Raw genomic sequence first — 15,053 nt, 5'->3', positions numbered from 1 at the left:
ACTTAACAATCGTTTGAGGCACACTCGTGTGTCGAAGCACAAAGTTTAAAAAAACACGAGACTTTGTACTGGCAGCACTCTTCCAACACTTTCTCTGGCCGGCACTAGTCAACACGGAATTGCCAACAGTCATCTTGTGATATCAGGAACCCGTAACGTAACGCGTTTCGTTGCATGTCTGTATGAATCAGACGCTCGTGTACTGCGAAACGTAGCCCCGGCCTCCTGTGTGCGAATTGTCTTTTTGAATATACATCATCCTGCATTTTCCGGTCTGTGATATATGCCGAGACGTAGCGATGACTACAGACTAATCACCTCTAAAGGAAAACAGGATGACAGTTAAATATTAGGGGATTCCTTTAATGATTCCGAAACCGTTGACACCGGGTTTCTGCTTGTCCTGTGGTCTGAATGTGTTCACTTTTGCAGTACTTTTGAGGCCACTTAAAATTTAATAAATAATTGCTAAATTAAACTAAATAGGTTTCAACAAGTCATTTTGAAATGACTTAAGTCCCCGTCTAGTCATCTGCAAACTAACCGAAGCAAACCTTAGTCCAAGTTACAACGTTCCTTAAAAAAATAAATATTAAATTCTATATAATTTTGAGGACACGTTCTATTCTGACTAATATGTCGCCTAAAAAACAACAAAATCTGAAACTAATTGTAAGTTAACATTTATTACATTTAATTTTAACATAAACAATCAAATTTTAATAAAATCCATTCAGTTTTAGCACCTTAATTTAAATCAAGTCATTTGCGTAAATGACTTAAGTCCAAGTCTAGTCTATATTTCGAAGACTCAAGTTAAATCATTTTTCTCGCACGACTTAAGTCAAGTCATTTGCGACTCAAGTGCACTTAAGTCCAATCATTAACTTAAGTCATTTCAATCATGTTCAAGAAACGTATGATCCATTGCATTACAGGTTGAACTTTTACTTTAACTTATTTTTCGGACAATATAATATGTTTATTAAATATATCGCACGTATCATTCAATTCGCCCCGCCCGAAATTACATCACACCGACATCACACTGAGGAGTAAGTGAAATTGCAATGCGGCGCATAATTACAGCTAAGCGCATCACAATGAGCAGTTCAATTGCAGGTCGAAAGGCATCCGAAGTGTCAGAACGACGAATTGTTGCCCATTTTGGGCGGCTCAACACATTTTCCAAGTCTTCCCGCCAGCGCCATGTACTTCGATCTCCAGTCGCCCAGTTTAAGGTAGGTACCCTGAACAAAAAATAAACTCTGTAAATCTTGTCGAACATGCAGTCAAGAGTCTGACGAGATTCACACGCCTGGGCGTATACTGAACATCAGCGGTTACCACTGATGTAAACAAGTCATTTTAAAAAACCTAAAGTCCAAGTTAAGTCTTTTTTTTAAATTACAAGTCCCAGTCAAGTCATCGTGAGAGCAAGTCAGTTTCTAGTCATGTCATTGACATAAAAGTAAACTGTTAAACTATTAAAATTGGTTAACTCGTCCGATTAGCAACAATTTAAATAAAAAAATAACACAAATGCAATTAAAAAAACACTTAATTTAATCCCAAGTTAGTTGACAAAATGACTTAAGTCCAAGTAAAGTCATTTGAAAACAGTTAATTAAGTGCACTTAAGTCATTTAAGTCATTTCAACACTGGCGGTTACTAAACTACAGCGCGGTGGTCTGTACTTTCTGGCCCGGGATATTTTCTTAAAGAAGGGAAAATACAGGTATGAACCTTTTAAAAACGAAAATGTTAGTTGGGTGCAAATGTGAATTACAGTTCAATGAAAGTTAAAACTAAAAAAAAGTTTTGGCTAGCGCATTTTTATCTCATAATTCTGTCGTTTTATTTTGCGTGGTGTTGGGCGCGGTGTTGTTACATCCTTGATAAGTAGCTTAATCGTCGGATAAAATAAAAAAGTACCGGAAGAACTTCTTTTCAGTGAATACTATGCCCGGTAACACCAGGATATAGTTACTAAAATCGTGTCGGTAAGTATTTTTTTCTTTATTAACGATTAATCAACGAAGTTTGCAAAAAAGGTTTTCGTCAAACGATGTTTTTTCCCTATAGAGTTATTCGGGTCGTGATCGCAAGTCTAAAACGTTTTCTGTGCTATTTTGAAAAACGTCAAGAATCCTTGGTCTCACCATATGTCAACAAATAGAGAAGTTGGACTACTAAGCCCTTGATTTCTTTAATTGTAACAAACATAAACACAATGTGTTGACAAGAAAGTATGTACGAACAGGAAGCAGCATGCAATGGTACTATGTTTGTTCTCGACTCTTCTCTGCTGAGCCGACTTAGCTCAATTGGAAGAGCAGCAGTCCCGGTATGACCGGAGGTCGTGAGTTCGAACTTCACTGCAGACTAGTTTTTTGTTTAGCCTGGCCTTGCTTGCACTGCAATCCTGATCAGGCTGATTGATTTCGGTAAGCCTCTCCAGAGGCATGTTGTGTCCATTGTTTTCTTTTAAGGTATTTTTTGACCTGCAAATGCCGGTTGCCTCCGTTAGTTTCGTAAGCCTCTCTCGCGTGGAGCATTCTCCGGTTGTTGAACACTATCAAGTCGCCTTGCTCCAGTTTGAAGCGAAACTGAAATTTAATTAGGACAATAAAAATCTCCCCAAAATAGCGGATCGTGATCGATACCCGATGTCAAGTGACAATACCGTCTGATAACCCCAGTTGTAACTGAATCCTAATTGTTAGGTGCATTTCAGAGATGGGTTACGATCCAAGGCGGCAGCGCGTTATACCACCATAAAAAATATTTTCCGAAAATATTTATTTGAACATATACAAAGCCGCTTATCGAGAAGACTAGTTTTAAATGGAAAACCTGGAAGCGTTAAGTTTGCACATTTCAAAATGTGTTTATTTTATTACTGTTGACTATATAGTTTTGGAATATTAACCTGTAAGCGTTAACTTTGCACATTTTAAACTGTGTCTATTTTATTTCAGGTATGAAATTTACCTTAGATCATCAAACGGTACTTTTTGCCAAAAATAATGCGTTCACGAAACGAAATCAATTACGAACTATCTGAGAGCCCTAATAAAATTGGCACGAGGTGCATAATCTTACCTGAAACCGGTGTTATATATTACCTGAGTTCAAGTGCTCTTTATGACAAATGCATCAAGTGCTCTCTATGACAACGCACCCCACCTTAACAATGTTAAATGAAAGGTGTTCAGTAAAGAAAACGTATGCCCTCGGCAATCGACACATATTGCCCCAAAATGGCGTCCAAACTGAATATCTCGACCTACCTCAAGTTCCTTACGACGAATGACCTTGAGCATTGCACTGTGGGCCGCGTAGAACCTGTCTACGTCTTGTTCCCGAATTTGGGGAACAGCCATAAGGCCCGGATGCCAACTGACACCGATTATCTGGATTTGAAATCAGAGAGGTTGACTTTCTGTATACTTGTGAAGTTTTATTTTTTAAATAACTATTATTATAACAATTATAAAGGAGATTCTTCGGACAAATATGTATTCAGTGACGACGTTTTGGATTAACTCCGAAAAATTTTCGTTTTTTGACTCACTGTATATATTATATACCTTTCTGTAAAGTTACAAGTTTAATTCCCTGAAGAAGGTTACCCGTATAGGTAATCGAATAGTCGGTACTAAATGCATATTTGCCAGAAGAACCAACTTTATTACTATAACATCAAAATCATTACTATAACATCAAAATCAAGACTGTTTGAACAAAGTCAATTGGTCTCCACACACATTTTGAGGCCCATACTAAGTAGAAACCGTTCTAAGTAAAAAAAAGTGGGTTCATACCTTGAGGTAATGTAACGCGAAATTTGGTCCGGGGCCCAAACTGGTCCGGTCGGATCAATTTTGGCGTTGGAACAGCCGCTAAAACAGGTCCGGCTAGGCCCAAACTGGTCCGGCCTAACCCCAGTGTTGTAAACAAGTCGTTTTGAAATGACTTAATCCCAGTCAAGTCATTCGTAAAATAACTTAAGTCCAAGTCAAGTCTTTTTGAATAAATAACAAGTCAAGTCCCAGTCCAAGTCATCAGTTGCCCAAGTCAAGTCCCAGTCAAGTCATAATTAGAGCAAGTCAACTTCAAGTCCAACCATTGTCAAAAAATAAAACTTTAAATTATGAAAACCGGCAAACTTCTTCGATTATTATGAGCAACTCAAGTAAAAACCAACATAAAAGCAACATATTACAAGCAAATTGTTTTATGTGCAACGATCGGGATAAATAACGTAATTTTATAAATGACTGCTTAATTAAAACAATTTATTTTAACCCAAGTCATTTGTCCAAATGACTTAAGTCAAGTCAAGTCATTTGCCCAAAATAATAAAGTCAAGTCACGTCATTTTGCCCAAAAGACTTAAGTCAAGTCAAGTCATTTAAAAACAGTGACTTAAGTGCACTTAAGTCAAGTCATTGACTTAAGTCATTACAACACTGCCTAACCCTAACCCTAACCCCAACCTTAACCCTAACCCTACCCAGACCTGTTTTAGCGGCTGTTCCAACGCCAAAATCGATCCGACCGGACCGATTTTGGCCGGACCAATTTTGGCGTGACAGTAACACTAAACTTCTTGTCCGTAAAGCTTGTTTGAACGTAATAATGACGCATTTAATATCGGGGCGTATCGCGATACGCTTTGTACATCATACGGTATATCGGTATCGGAATAAAATGTCAAGTATCGGACGTTCCTGTTCCTACTTTGAATCTTTAGAGCTCTTGTGAGATGAGTATAAGGATACACCAACCAATGGTATAACAAAAACAGGCTAAGTTTAGCAAACGGACAATTTTAAAAGCTTTAGAAATTCCCCGGAAGCCTGCAGTTGTACTGCAAACCACCTCACAGTTTTCCACTAGACAAATTATACAACTTAACTCTGTTAAATATGATCTTTATCAGTTTTTAGCTTTACCATCCCAGTTTCTATAGCTGGCCTCTCAAACTAGGGTTGTTTAAAGTAAAATATCTTGGTTTATTATAATAGTATAGGTTTTGGATGTACAATAACTATTTTAAAATATCAAATACGGATAATCAAATAATATTTATCGCCAAGTGGGACTATGCGTGTGCTGTTTACCAGACTTGGACAACTATAGATAATTCTCGTGTTCTATTTTAATGAGTTAGAGCGAAATGCGGATAATTTGTGAATTGCTTGTGTGATCTAATTCTAGTTTTAATCTAATTCGGATTTTACTAAAAATGCTACTTTATCGAACGGAAGTTTTAGTCTCTAAGTCGAAACAAAGAATTTGAATTAATACTCTTCGGTCGGGACGACTTGTTAGTGATTTTTACAGTCTGAAAGGCCTATAGGCTATGTTAAAATATAAAAAAATTAGCACACAAATATTTACCTTTCGCATTATTATAAGAATTAAATTTTCAAAACTGGTTTTCAAGAATTCGATAAATCTAATTCCAATCCTATTTGAAAAAACAAAAATAATGTACTTCTAATTCTATAGTCTAATTTGAAAAAAAAATGATATAATCTAATTCTAATTCTAATCGAATTTGAAAAAGCTAAAGTCAATCTATAGCTGTCCAAAACTGCACCATACCTCGCCAGCGTAACCGATGTTCACGATGTGCTTCTGATGTTCGTAGAAGCGTTCAACAGTGGGGTCAATGGTGTCGTATGTTCCCGGCACCTCAAGCAGGGCCTTGAAGTCCTCTGGCGATTCTCGTCGCAAAATGGCCACCGCCTCGAACAGGTCGACGAACATTGAGTCGCCGCCGCTGACGCATTTGTCGAAACTATACGTGAAACAGTTTTTTAGTTTAGAGCAATGGCTCTTTTAGGGCGGACAAGGTTTACCACAATATTTAACTTATTTAAAGCGATTTTCTATTTTTTTGTCTATACGAATTTGTGCGATATGCTACCAAATTGATACACAATCAAATTTGTCAATTACATGTGGGTCTTTATTCCAATTCTAGGCTATCTTCGCCCCCCCTCCCCCCCCCCCCCCCCCTGCTTACGCAATGGCATGCAGCATCTGAATTCCCGGGCCGTTTTCGTAGTAAACCTGGTCTTGGTGAAAGGGCAGCTTCAAATCGGTGTATGCCGCGTTCTCAGCCTTTCGGACGAAAACGTCAAATTTCTGTAGAAAAACAAACTGCGATAAGGCATGCGGATTTCTTCGAAGCAATGCGAACGTGAAAAACAAAGCTTGACTCAAGATTTACCTCCACACGGCAACGTATATAGCTGGAATAACTATATAGGATTTTTGTGCATTAATTGCTGGTGTAACAGTTACTCTACCATCCGACACCACTATTCTATTTTAGTACTTGAATATATATATATGCTATGTTAAGAAATTTATCAAAAACTGTCAAAATTAGGTCCGATAGCCTTTTCAAAACATTGCCCTTACTTAAAAGGATTAATTTTTATTTTAGTTTTTTTTTTCAAGGCTACATTGGACGATTCACAGAAAAAGTTGAATAGATCCGGAACCGAATCGAGATCCGCCATTTGAACACCACCGGGCTAGGGTATTTTTCTAATCACATAAAAATCATTGTATAATAAGAATGATTTCGGTTAGCCTCGTGAAGCTGTAGTGGCATATTCGTATTTGTTACTATTATTGGAAAGTAAGTTTTATAATCAACTTTATGACCTGACACAATGCAATCCTCGTCGTCACCATAAAACATTAACCGCTTGAGTAACGCATATATGTTATTTACACTCCATTAACACGCCTCTTCTTAACGATTCTATGGCAAAGCGATGCGGGCAAAGGGATTCGTAAAACGCCAAAAAGTAATTTATGAACTGAACTGTACAAATAGCAGATTTCACTCAACAAACATAATGTAACAGACAGAGGTTAATATACTGACCGCTAGTACTGGACTCTGAACCTTTGGCTATTCCTGGAAGTCGATTGCTGTCCTGTTGTTTTTCAATATACACAGATACGTTTAAAACATTACGGTGGTTAAGCTCTTGAACGCGCAAATTTAACAAATAAAGTCGGATCAATGTTAGCGGAAACCAGACAAATTAAGCTCTACAATATTCAAAAGCATCAGGAGCAATTCGTATATGCCTCTACAAACCCAGTTCAGCCCTGCAAAGGCTCGTGGATTTTAAGTATGCCGTTATCGTTGGTCAAAAGCACTACCGTAAACAAGTTATTTTGAAATGGATGAAGTGATTAGGTTCAAGCAAAGTCCTTTGCATGAAAATGAAACGTTTAAATTTAAAACTGATAAATTGAATTAATCCTGAGAGACATCTTGATTAGCAAATAACCAAAATGTAACTTTGGGAAAAAATCTGTCAAACAAACAAAGAAAACAATAATAAAATTTCCCAAAGAACAACATTCAAAACGACCTAAAACTAAGTCATTCTTTGCTCTGTCCAGCTGGAGTAATTTGACCGAAAGGTTTAAGTCAAGTCAATTTATTAAAAGTAGTGAGTTAAGTATTGACATAAGTCATACTGGGCGAAACGGCCACTTTTAAATGGAACACACTGCTGCGTATATGTAATATCTCAATGACCGTTCGAAAACATTGACACTTTTCTCAGGTCATCATGTGTTCGTTATTCCGGCTCTTATTTTGAAGTGAACTCGCAATGCAATTAGATAGTCACCTCTCCGTATGTTGAGGGTTCCACGAATCCCACCATTCTTGCAACCTGCGAGACATAAAATTAAAATGAAGCAGACATTGCCCAATCTGTAGGATTGAGTTGTAGAACAAGTAAGTGCCAAAAAAAATATTTACTTAAAAAAATAGTTAAAAAATCGCGTTGATTTCAAAGCAATTACAGATAAGACGAATCCAGGCGTATTTATAATTACCTAGAACCATTTCGGTTTGTTGACCATTTTTTAATTTAGTATTAAATAAAGTTAACTAAAAATTGTACGGTATCCTTCACTTGAGAATGTGATTCAAGAACGAATTGAATTCCTTGTTTACAAAAAAACTATATTCACTTGTTAGTTACCTTAAGTACTGTTTCGCTTTCTGTGGGTACGTTCTTGACCAGACACAGTCCAGATTCCACCACATTTTCCAGCATTCTAAAAGCAATGATCACTGTCATCAAGTATCCAGCACATGTCAGAATAAACGTAACACTGTCATAGTTGTGTCGAAACCGAAACTAACGGATATTGGTTAGGTCAATGTGATAAAACGCCAGGCCATTTTTACTGGCTTAAACCAGAGGTCGCCAATGCGGCCCGCGACATTTTAGCCAAATGCTCCCAAAATGCGTTTTTTTTTCTTTTGAAACTTCTTTATTAGGCAAAATGTTTGTCGGATGTTAGCACATTAAGTTTTCAACTAAAAGACCATTTCATATAGCTCATTTATTTGACCTTTTCCTTATTTTATATAAATAAAGTCAAATAATATAAATAAAAATTTTAAATCCGACCAGCGAACTCCATTTTTTATACTTTTGTAGCCCGAGACCGTCAGCCCTTATAAAGTTATCCGCCATTATCCGGAAAATAGTTTAGTCACCCCTGGTTTAAAAATTGTTCTGATAGATATCAAGCAATCCATAAGAACAAAATTCTAACAGTTGAAGTGAAGGGTGAACTACTCGCTATGTTAAGCCACGATTTAGGCCAGCACAGCGGTTCTCAACCAGGGCCATGGAAGCTTTTTAGTTGAGCCACAGACAAATTAAAAAAAGCTAGATACACTGAAGAATTTAGTATCATTTGTGTATACCTAATTTTACAGGAATAATGGTTTGGAATGTAAATGAACCGTAAATTTATTGTCCAGAAGCAAGTACCTCACTAATGCACGGTTGAACAAATATTAATCTGTTTTGATGTATGCTCCGCTATTTTTTGTTCTAAACCTTTTTATAGTTTGTTTTTTCATAAAATTATTGGGCCCAAAATTGATGTGCAACGAAAATGGGCCACGAAAGAAAAAAGGTAGAACCACTGGGCCAGCACGTCTTCGTACCAATTCTTGGCTTTGGTAAAAAAACGCATACAATCCCAGCACAATACAACATTTTAAAAAGATGAAAGCGAACATACTTGAACAACCCCTGGTCGCTCTCCAGCTCTGCGAACTCAACTTGCCTCACGACCCGCTTTCGCTTCGGATCGGCGATGTTGCGAGTGATGACGTCACGCTGACGTATTTTGCGCTGAAGGCATTGGTCGCAGTAGCACTTGGCGCGCAGCCAGTCGACTGGGTGGATTGCCACGTGGGCCGTAAGCACATCGCCGCTGTAAGAGGTTTGCAGCACTGAACCTTAAAAAAACGAGTTTGTTTTGAATGGAGCTGTTCTATTTAACATAAGGTTTTCAGTAGACGTTTTAATATGTTATTAATGCAAACATAGTGTGCATAAACGTCTTTGGCGTGAAATGTTAACAAGGAGTAACGCATCGTTGTAAGGAACAACCTATATATAGCATGTCTTTAGCAATGTAAGTTTGCCTCGTTTACCAACAAAGCTAAAACCTATTTTAAGCCAACACGCCCAATCGCCCATAGTTACTGACCCCTTTATATGAACTTAATTTTCATTTGAGGACACGGGTCTCGAGTCGGACTCAGATTATTTTAAACCGACTAGTCAGCCCTTATACAATGGAATGTGGCAGTATTTTTTACTGATACTTAAATTGAACCTCATTTAAAAATCAATAATAAATTGTCAGATGGAAATTAGGTTTTTGAGAAAATGCTGTTGCGATAAAACCTATCTAAGGGTTAACATTCTGGTAACGCGATTACCAAAGAATGGACCTTATTGTAGGAATGTACGTCACCCGTTTCGTTCGTCTTCGCTTGCGTAAGTGTCAGGTCGGCGGGAAAGGCGGCCACGTCGATCGTGTAGATTCCCGGGTAGGGAGCCTTGCATTTCACGCATCGGCAGTTGAAGCGCAGCCACTTGGCGTGAAATCTGTAAGCAAACAAAAAAAAATTATGGCATCAAAAATCACTAAAGAGTTTTCTTTTGTTTTTTAACAGCTCCTACAGACTTTTACTGATTCCAGCGGTTGCTTTCGACCGCCAAGTTTGAACTACACGTTTCGTTACATCCTCCTTTTCGTCCGCTTCTCTTTCTCGCGTCAGTAATTCCAACTACGCTCTCCGCCTTTTTTGCTCAGTCAAGCGGATTCGATCACGCCACGTTGACTATCTCCGTCACGGTCACGGTCTTGTCACGATAAGAAATGCCAGATTTTTGTGGGGGCGTTAGCGATTAGAAGCTGTATAGTTGCTATGGGTAAGTAGGCGCTGGCTTTTGGGCGAGAGCCGACGGCTGCCTAAGTCTCTTACACGTTCCATGCAGGCAGGGGCATATCCAGAAATCAAAACGAGGGGGATTACGAATTTTCAACTTGGGGAATTCCTCGTTTTTCCGACTGACGTTAATGACGTCATAAAATAGTGACGGTATGACGTCATAAAATAGTGATTGTAATGACATCATAAATAAATAAAAAAACAATCAGAAACCGTCTATTAACTTCCAGCAGAAGCGAAACTTTAGACGCAAAGCGAACACATGCGTCGTCAACAATCCTGCCAGGCGCCAAACCGCTTCGTATGCAATCGTTAACTTTAGGCGAAAAACTAAACCAAGACTGTGAAATATGTGTGATTAATTTTGGTAGATTCATGTACGGTAGTTCGCTAAATTGCAAGCACGTCTTCCGCCACCTGCAATACTAAACGAAGATCGTTTTCCCAGGTGTTATTTGATTAGCGCAACATTTGCGCCGGGATGTGTGCCATGTCAGCTGTAATACAAGCACGTCTTGCAGATTTACACCAACCTCGGATGTTAGCGCAGACAGCGAACAGCGAGTAACATCAGCTCGCCTAACTCAACGTTTTCAGCGAAAAAAACGAAAACCGCTTGATTTATTGTTTTTAATTGTCAAACACACTTGCTGACCAGACAAGACGCGTGACCTAATTACATTAAAAACATTGCCGCTTCTGACGGCGAGTGAAACCCTGACAAAAACGAACAAAAAAACGAATATCACAAACGAAAGGGGGGTCCGGACACCCAAAGGAGCCTACAATGTATTAATATCACACCTACTATAACGATTCAAGTCTCTCAATGGTTAAAAGAAACTTATAGAATAAAACAAGACGAAATTATTCTGCATTTTTTCCTTTATTGGACAAACGGTCATGTGATTGCATTCTTGTAACCGCTGCTTTGCGGTGATTTGACCACAAAGCGCCTATACAATTACGGCAATCTTGTTATACAAAGCCAAATGAGCCGTTATTCGCACAGCAACACGTAAAAACACAAACACCAAAACTGTTAAACAAAGCATTTCATTCAGAACGGAAAGTGTACGTGACCCACGAACGAACGGTGTGTTGCGACATGCTTATCACTCATGCGGGCGCAACGTTGGCGCCATTCATTTGCGGTTATTGGCTTACAGTGACGTTGGCGTCGTTATACCCAGGGTTGTAAAACATGTTTGTATATATGATTATAGCTTTGTTGTAATATAAACACATAATTTTAATTTAGTATCCATGTTATTGATGTACATACGATTTTATAATTTCATTAGTAACTTATTTTTATAAACAATAATAATAATCGCATTTTAAAATTCCAGAGGGGGCAAAAGTGCCCCTTCCCCCCTTGTCCCCCGTGGTGGTGCCCATTCCAGGAATCAGCCGATTTTCCTATGTCCAAGTTTTCAATCTTACCAACAGCTCCTATACCACGAGTCAATTCTTTTCTAGTCGCGGGCCGACACCAAACTCAGCAAAATCTCGGCTCTACTGCTAAATTTCCACAAACAATTTGTTTTTTAAAACAAGCAGTTTGATGTAGTGCCTCTTAGCAGTTTGACATTGCATCTGTCAATCAGGGACTAATCCAGTATTTTTGAGCAATTATAATATATTTACATTCAAGAAGACCAAGGCAATGTTTTGCGAAGCAAAAAAATGCATTTTTTAGATTTGAATTGACAAAATTTGAATTATAAAAAGGCGTTAAGTATTGGGACAACAAGATGCGCAAGTTGCTTGATAAAGTGACATTTATTGAAAGGATTTTGGCATAACACAAGTTTTTTTTTGCCTACGACAATTGGTGTTCCTAGGCGGTCACCATCCAAGTACTAACCAATCCCGAGGTTGCTTAACTTCCGATATCGGACGAGATCGGGTGCGTTCAATAGAAAGGCTAAATTTGTTGTTATAAGGCTTGTTGCAGGAACGAAACTTCATAATACAGAATAAAATCAATATCTAAATTTGTGGTTTAAATACCGTGGTATTCCAAAGTTTGTGAGGTCGATTAGTCCATTGAGTAGTTCTTAAAAACACACTTACGCTAACTGCCGACTTTTATAGACGTTTGCAAAAACTTTTGTTGTGGACAGTTCCATGATCATTGGACTATAAGAAGATTCCCCAAAAGCGCAAACATCCCTTTTTTGTTGTTAATGGCCTACAGCCATAAATGATTGTGCTGTTATACAGAAACGGTTATGCTACTTAAGCAAATTATGTAATCTTTCAAACTAACATCCAATCCTATGTTTTATTTGGGTAATACTTTTTTTTATAAATTTTGCTTGCTTTAAGGCAAATTGCGCAACGGTCTGTTTGTATTGGCATTCTTATCAAACCGAGGCAAATGTGGCCGTGAGTCCAAAGTCGAACTAACCTATAAGCCCAAAACGTGCCAAAGGTTTAGTGACTATCGGCACAATGTTTTATTTACGATGATAGGGTGACCCTTAACCTCCTTTTTGCCAAAGTTCGACAGAAGTCCTGGCGGAAGTGTAATCTCTTTTTTTTTCAAACTAAATATTATGTGAGGCTTTTTTCGAGCAAGATTAGACGCACTATAAATTCTTTATTTTTAAGAAAGCGTTAAAAATAATTCGTTTTGTTTTTCAGTTTAATTTTTACTAATTATATATTTATAAAAAGAGGAAACAAATTTTTTTGCGATATCTAGTGCTAGCCCTTTGGAGACTTAAATTCCCTTAGGCCAGAAGAAATCAGTTGGTTGGGTCACCGACCACAGATAGTTGACATGGTTAGTTTTATTAAGATTATTCTGATCTTTTTCTTTTCTTAAAAACAAAAAATTGCGGCGCAATAGTAAGACATTGCCTTCATTAACTAATTCAGACTTTCTTTTTAGGTGTTCTTCACTTTCGGCTTTCACAAAATTCCATGAAAAGAATGCGGACGCTATAGCCTCATTGTGATAGCCTACTGAACACGAAATATATATAAGTCGCCACGAGAAAAGGTTGAGAAACACTGCTCTAGTAGGCGAACCACGAAATCAACGTATAGTACCTTAGCAGTAGAGTCGAACGAGTTTGCGCGAAAACACAGTTCGCACAGAACACAGAACAACAAATATGTTCGCCAAAAAATTGAAAATAAATATTAACTATCTGATGTAAATGACGAGTTTTTAATGATTTAAAAAAAAAACAAGTTGTTGATATATCTTAACTACCATTATTCTAATTATACCTGCTGATATGGGCGTCTCCCCATTGAATGACACACTTGTTATGATCCAGTCGAAGGGACGTAATTGTATTGCACGCCATTTCAGTTTTAGCTAGGCGACAAAACTCTTTTAGTTTAACAGTAAAAAAGTCTCTCTGGAACAATAGACCACATTAATGCAACTATGTTCAAAGCGTGAGATAACTAATGCTGTTTTTGAGCGGAAATCGAATGCGGATGAACCGGGATGGGCTATCAGTTTATAAATTATAATTCACACGTGTTTACGCCTTTTCATTTTCATTTAACCAGAAAACTTTTTCTAAAATACAAAAACGCAACATCTATTCTGTTTATACCAGGCATAGCAATAATATATAATCGAAAAACCGCTCCTCTGGTCTATACTGTTAACTCTAAGTTGTCACTCTGTTTGGGCTGTAGGCTGTGTTAAACTGGTATATGCTAGTATTTAAAGTGCTTGCTGTGCATAGTGTATGTATCTCTGCATGTCCTTCCGCTTACGCCACTGCATGGCATGCATTTTGTCCATTTATATTTGCAGCTGGCCGTTCAAGCACTCTGTCGACAAGAATGTACAATACTGACCACGAAAAAATGTCGCTCCAGGCGCCATTGCCTTATTCTAGGCCGACTTTAACTTGTAGCATCTTACTCCATATTGTTACCGGGTTGGAACTTCGGTCATTCAATTGGAACCTTCTGTTGGATTGTGACGTCGTCACACCAGCCTGTGTGAATTCGTCAAACTGTCAACATATTGCTATACTCGTGTTTCGTAATTTGCTTAGGATTTCCTGTTTTTCTTTGCGTGGCAGAACCGTGTTATCAAATTTAATTTTCTGGTATAAAGTATTTAAGAGATTTCATTTTATACCAAAAACGAGCAGTCTTACTGTTCAATTGAGGAGTCCAGATCGCGTACGTACTGAGGTAAATTAATGTATCGTAAGTTACCTGTAAGTATACTGTTTAACCGTGCATTAATAAGATCCATTGAACTGGTATAAACCCTAAAGAACTACAAAGCTACGACTGAACGAAAAGAAAATTGGCCGTGAACTTTGAATAGCCTACCCGTGAAACGAAAAGGGAAAAAATGCCGGCCCAGCCTTGTAGTTCAGAAACGGTATCGTTTTGAAATACACAAAAATACGTGTCACTTTGTACTGTCTGACTACTAAGACTTACTACAAGGCTTTTTACCTCAAACCTGCTACCAGTAAGCTACATGTAAAGTTTGTTACATTATATTTAAAAGGCTCTCCGCTTTCACATTAATAAGATATGCTGCTAAAGCCCTATTTAAATTTATGTTAATAACAGCTCTTAGCTGGGGTAAATTTAACTTATATTCTCGTTACTTCATTCAAAGTTTTATGCCAAGAGAATTGCTAGCTATTTTATATACTTTGTATAGGCTACTGTGTGTGATGGTAATTTTTTTTAACGCAAATACTGTCGCTCGGTGCACTTCCTGGC

The 15,053-nt window shown here is 37.9% G+C and overlaps 1 protein-coding gene across 2 annotated transcripts; it reads right to left on the bottom strand.

Moving 5' to 3' along the window:
• Nucleotides 1–748: 748 nt before the first annotated feature.
• Nucleotides 749–13,700, bottom strand: LOC146164894 (uncharacterized). 2 transcript variants are annotated; one of them, XM_083381448.1, is made up of 10 exons: nucleotides 13,572–13,700; nucleotides 9,845–9,978; nucleotides 9,101–9,320; nucleotides 8,041–8,116; nucleotides 7,681–7,725; nucleotides 6,042–6,163; nucleotides 5,618–5,813; nucleotides 3,295–3,417; nucleotides 2,506–2,610; nucleotides 749–1,250 (listed from the first exon to the last, which is right to left on the bottom strand). In XM_083381448.1, exons 1-10 carry the CDS (start codon nucleotides 13,649–13,651, stop codon nucleotides 1,143–1,145), a joined length of 1,209 nt encoding a protein of 402 aa, XP_083237574.1. In that variant the 5' UTR covers nucleotides 13,652–13,700; the 3' UTR covers nucleotides 749–1,142. The 2 variants fall into 2 exon arrangements, with proteins under 2 accessions (XP_083237574.1, XP_083237575.1); XM_083381449.1 differs by having other exon boundaries at nucleotides 9,101–9,314.
• Between the last annotated feature and the right edge of the window lie 1,353 nt (nucleotides 13,701–15,053).

This window comes from Ascidiella aspersa, chromosome 2 (genome assembly GCF_963924565.1).
Source record: "Ascidiella aspersa chromosome 2, kaAscAspe10.2, whole genome shotgun sequence".
Taxonomy (NCBI): Eukaryota; Metazoa; Chordata; class Ascidiacea; order Phlebobranchia; family Ascidiidae; genus Ascidiella; species Ascidiella aspersa.
Note: the sequence above shows the minus strand (reverse complement) of the source record. Positions and strands in the feature narration are given on the sequence as shown.

Excerpts from the sequence above, each read along its gene's own strand:
- LOC146164894 (XM_083381448.1), bottom strand. The coding sequence starts at position 13,651 with ATGGCGTGCAATACAATTACGTCCCTTCGACTGGATCATAACAAGTGT. Across the intron at positions 3,418-5,617 it reads ACATCGGTTACGCTGGCGAG|ATAATCGGTGTCAGTTGGCA; the intron begins GTATGGTGCAGT and ends TTTCAAATCCAG. Across the intron at positions 1,251-2,505 it reads GAGGCAACCGGCATTTGCAG|GGTACCTACCTTAAACTGGG; the intron begins GTCAAAAAATAC and ends TTTTTTGTTCAG.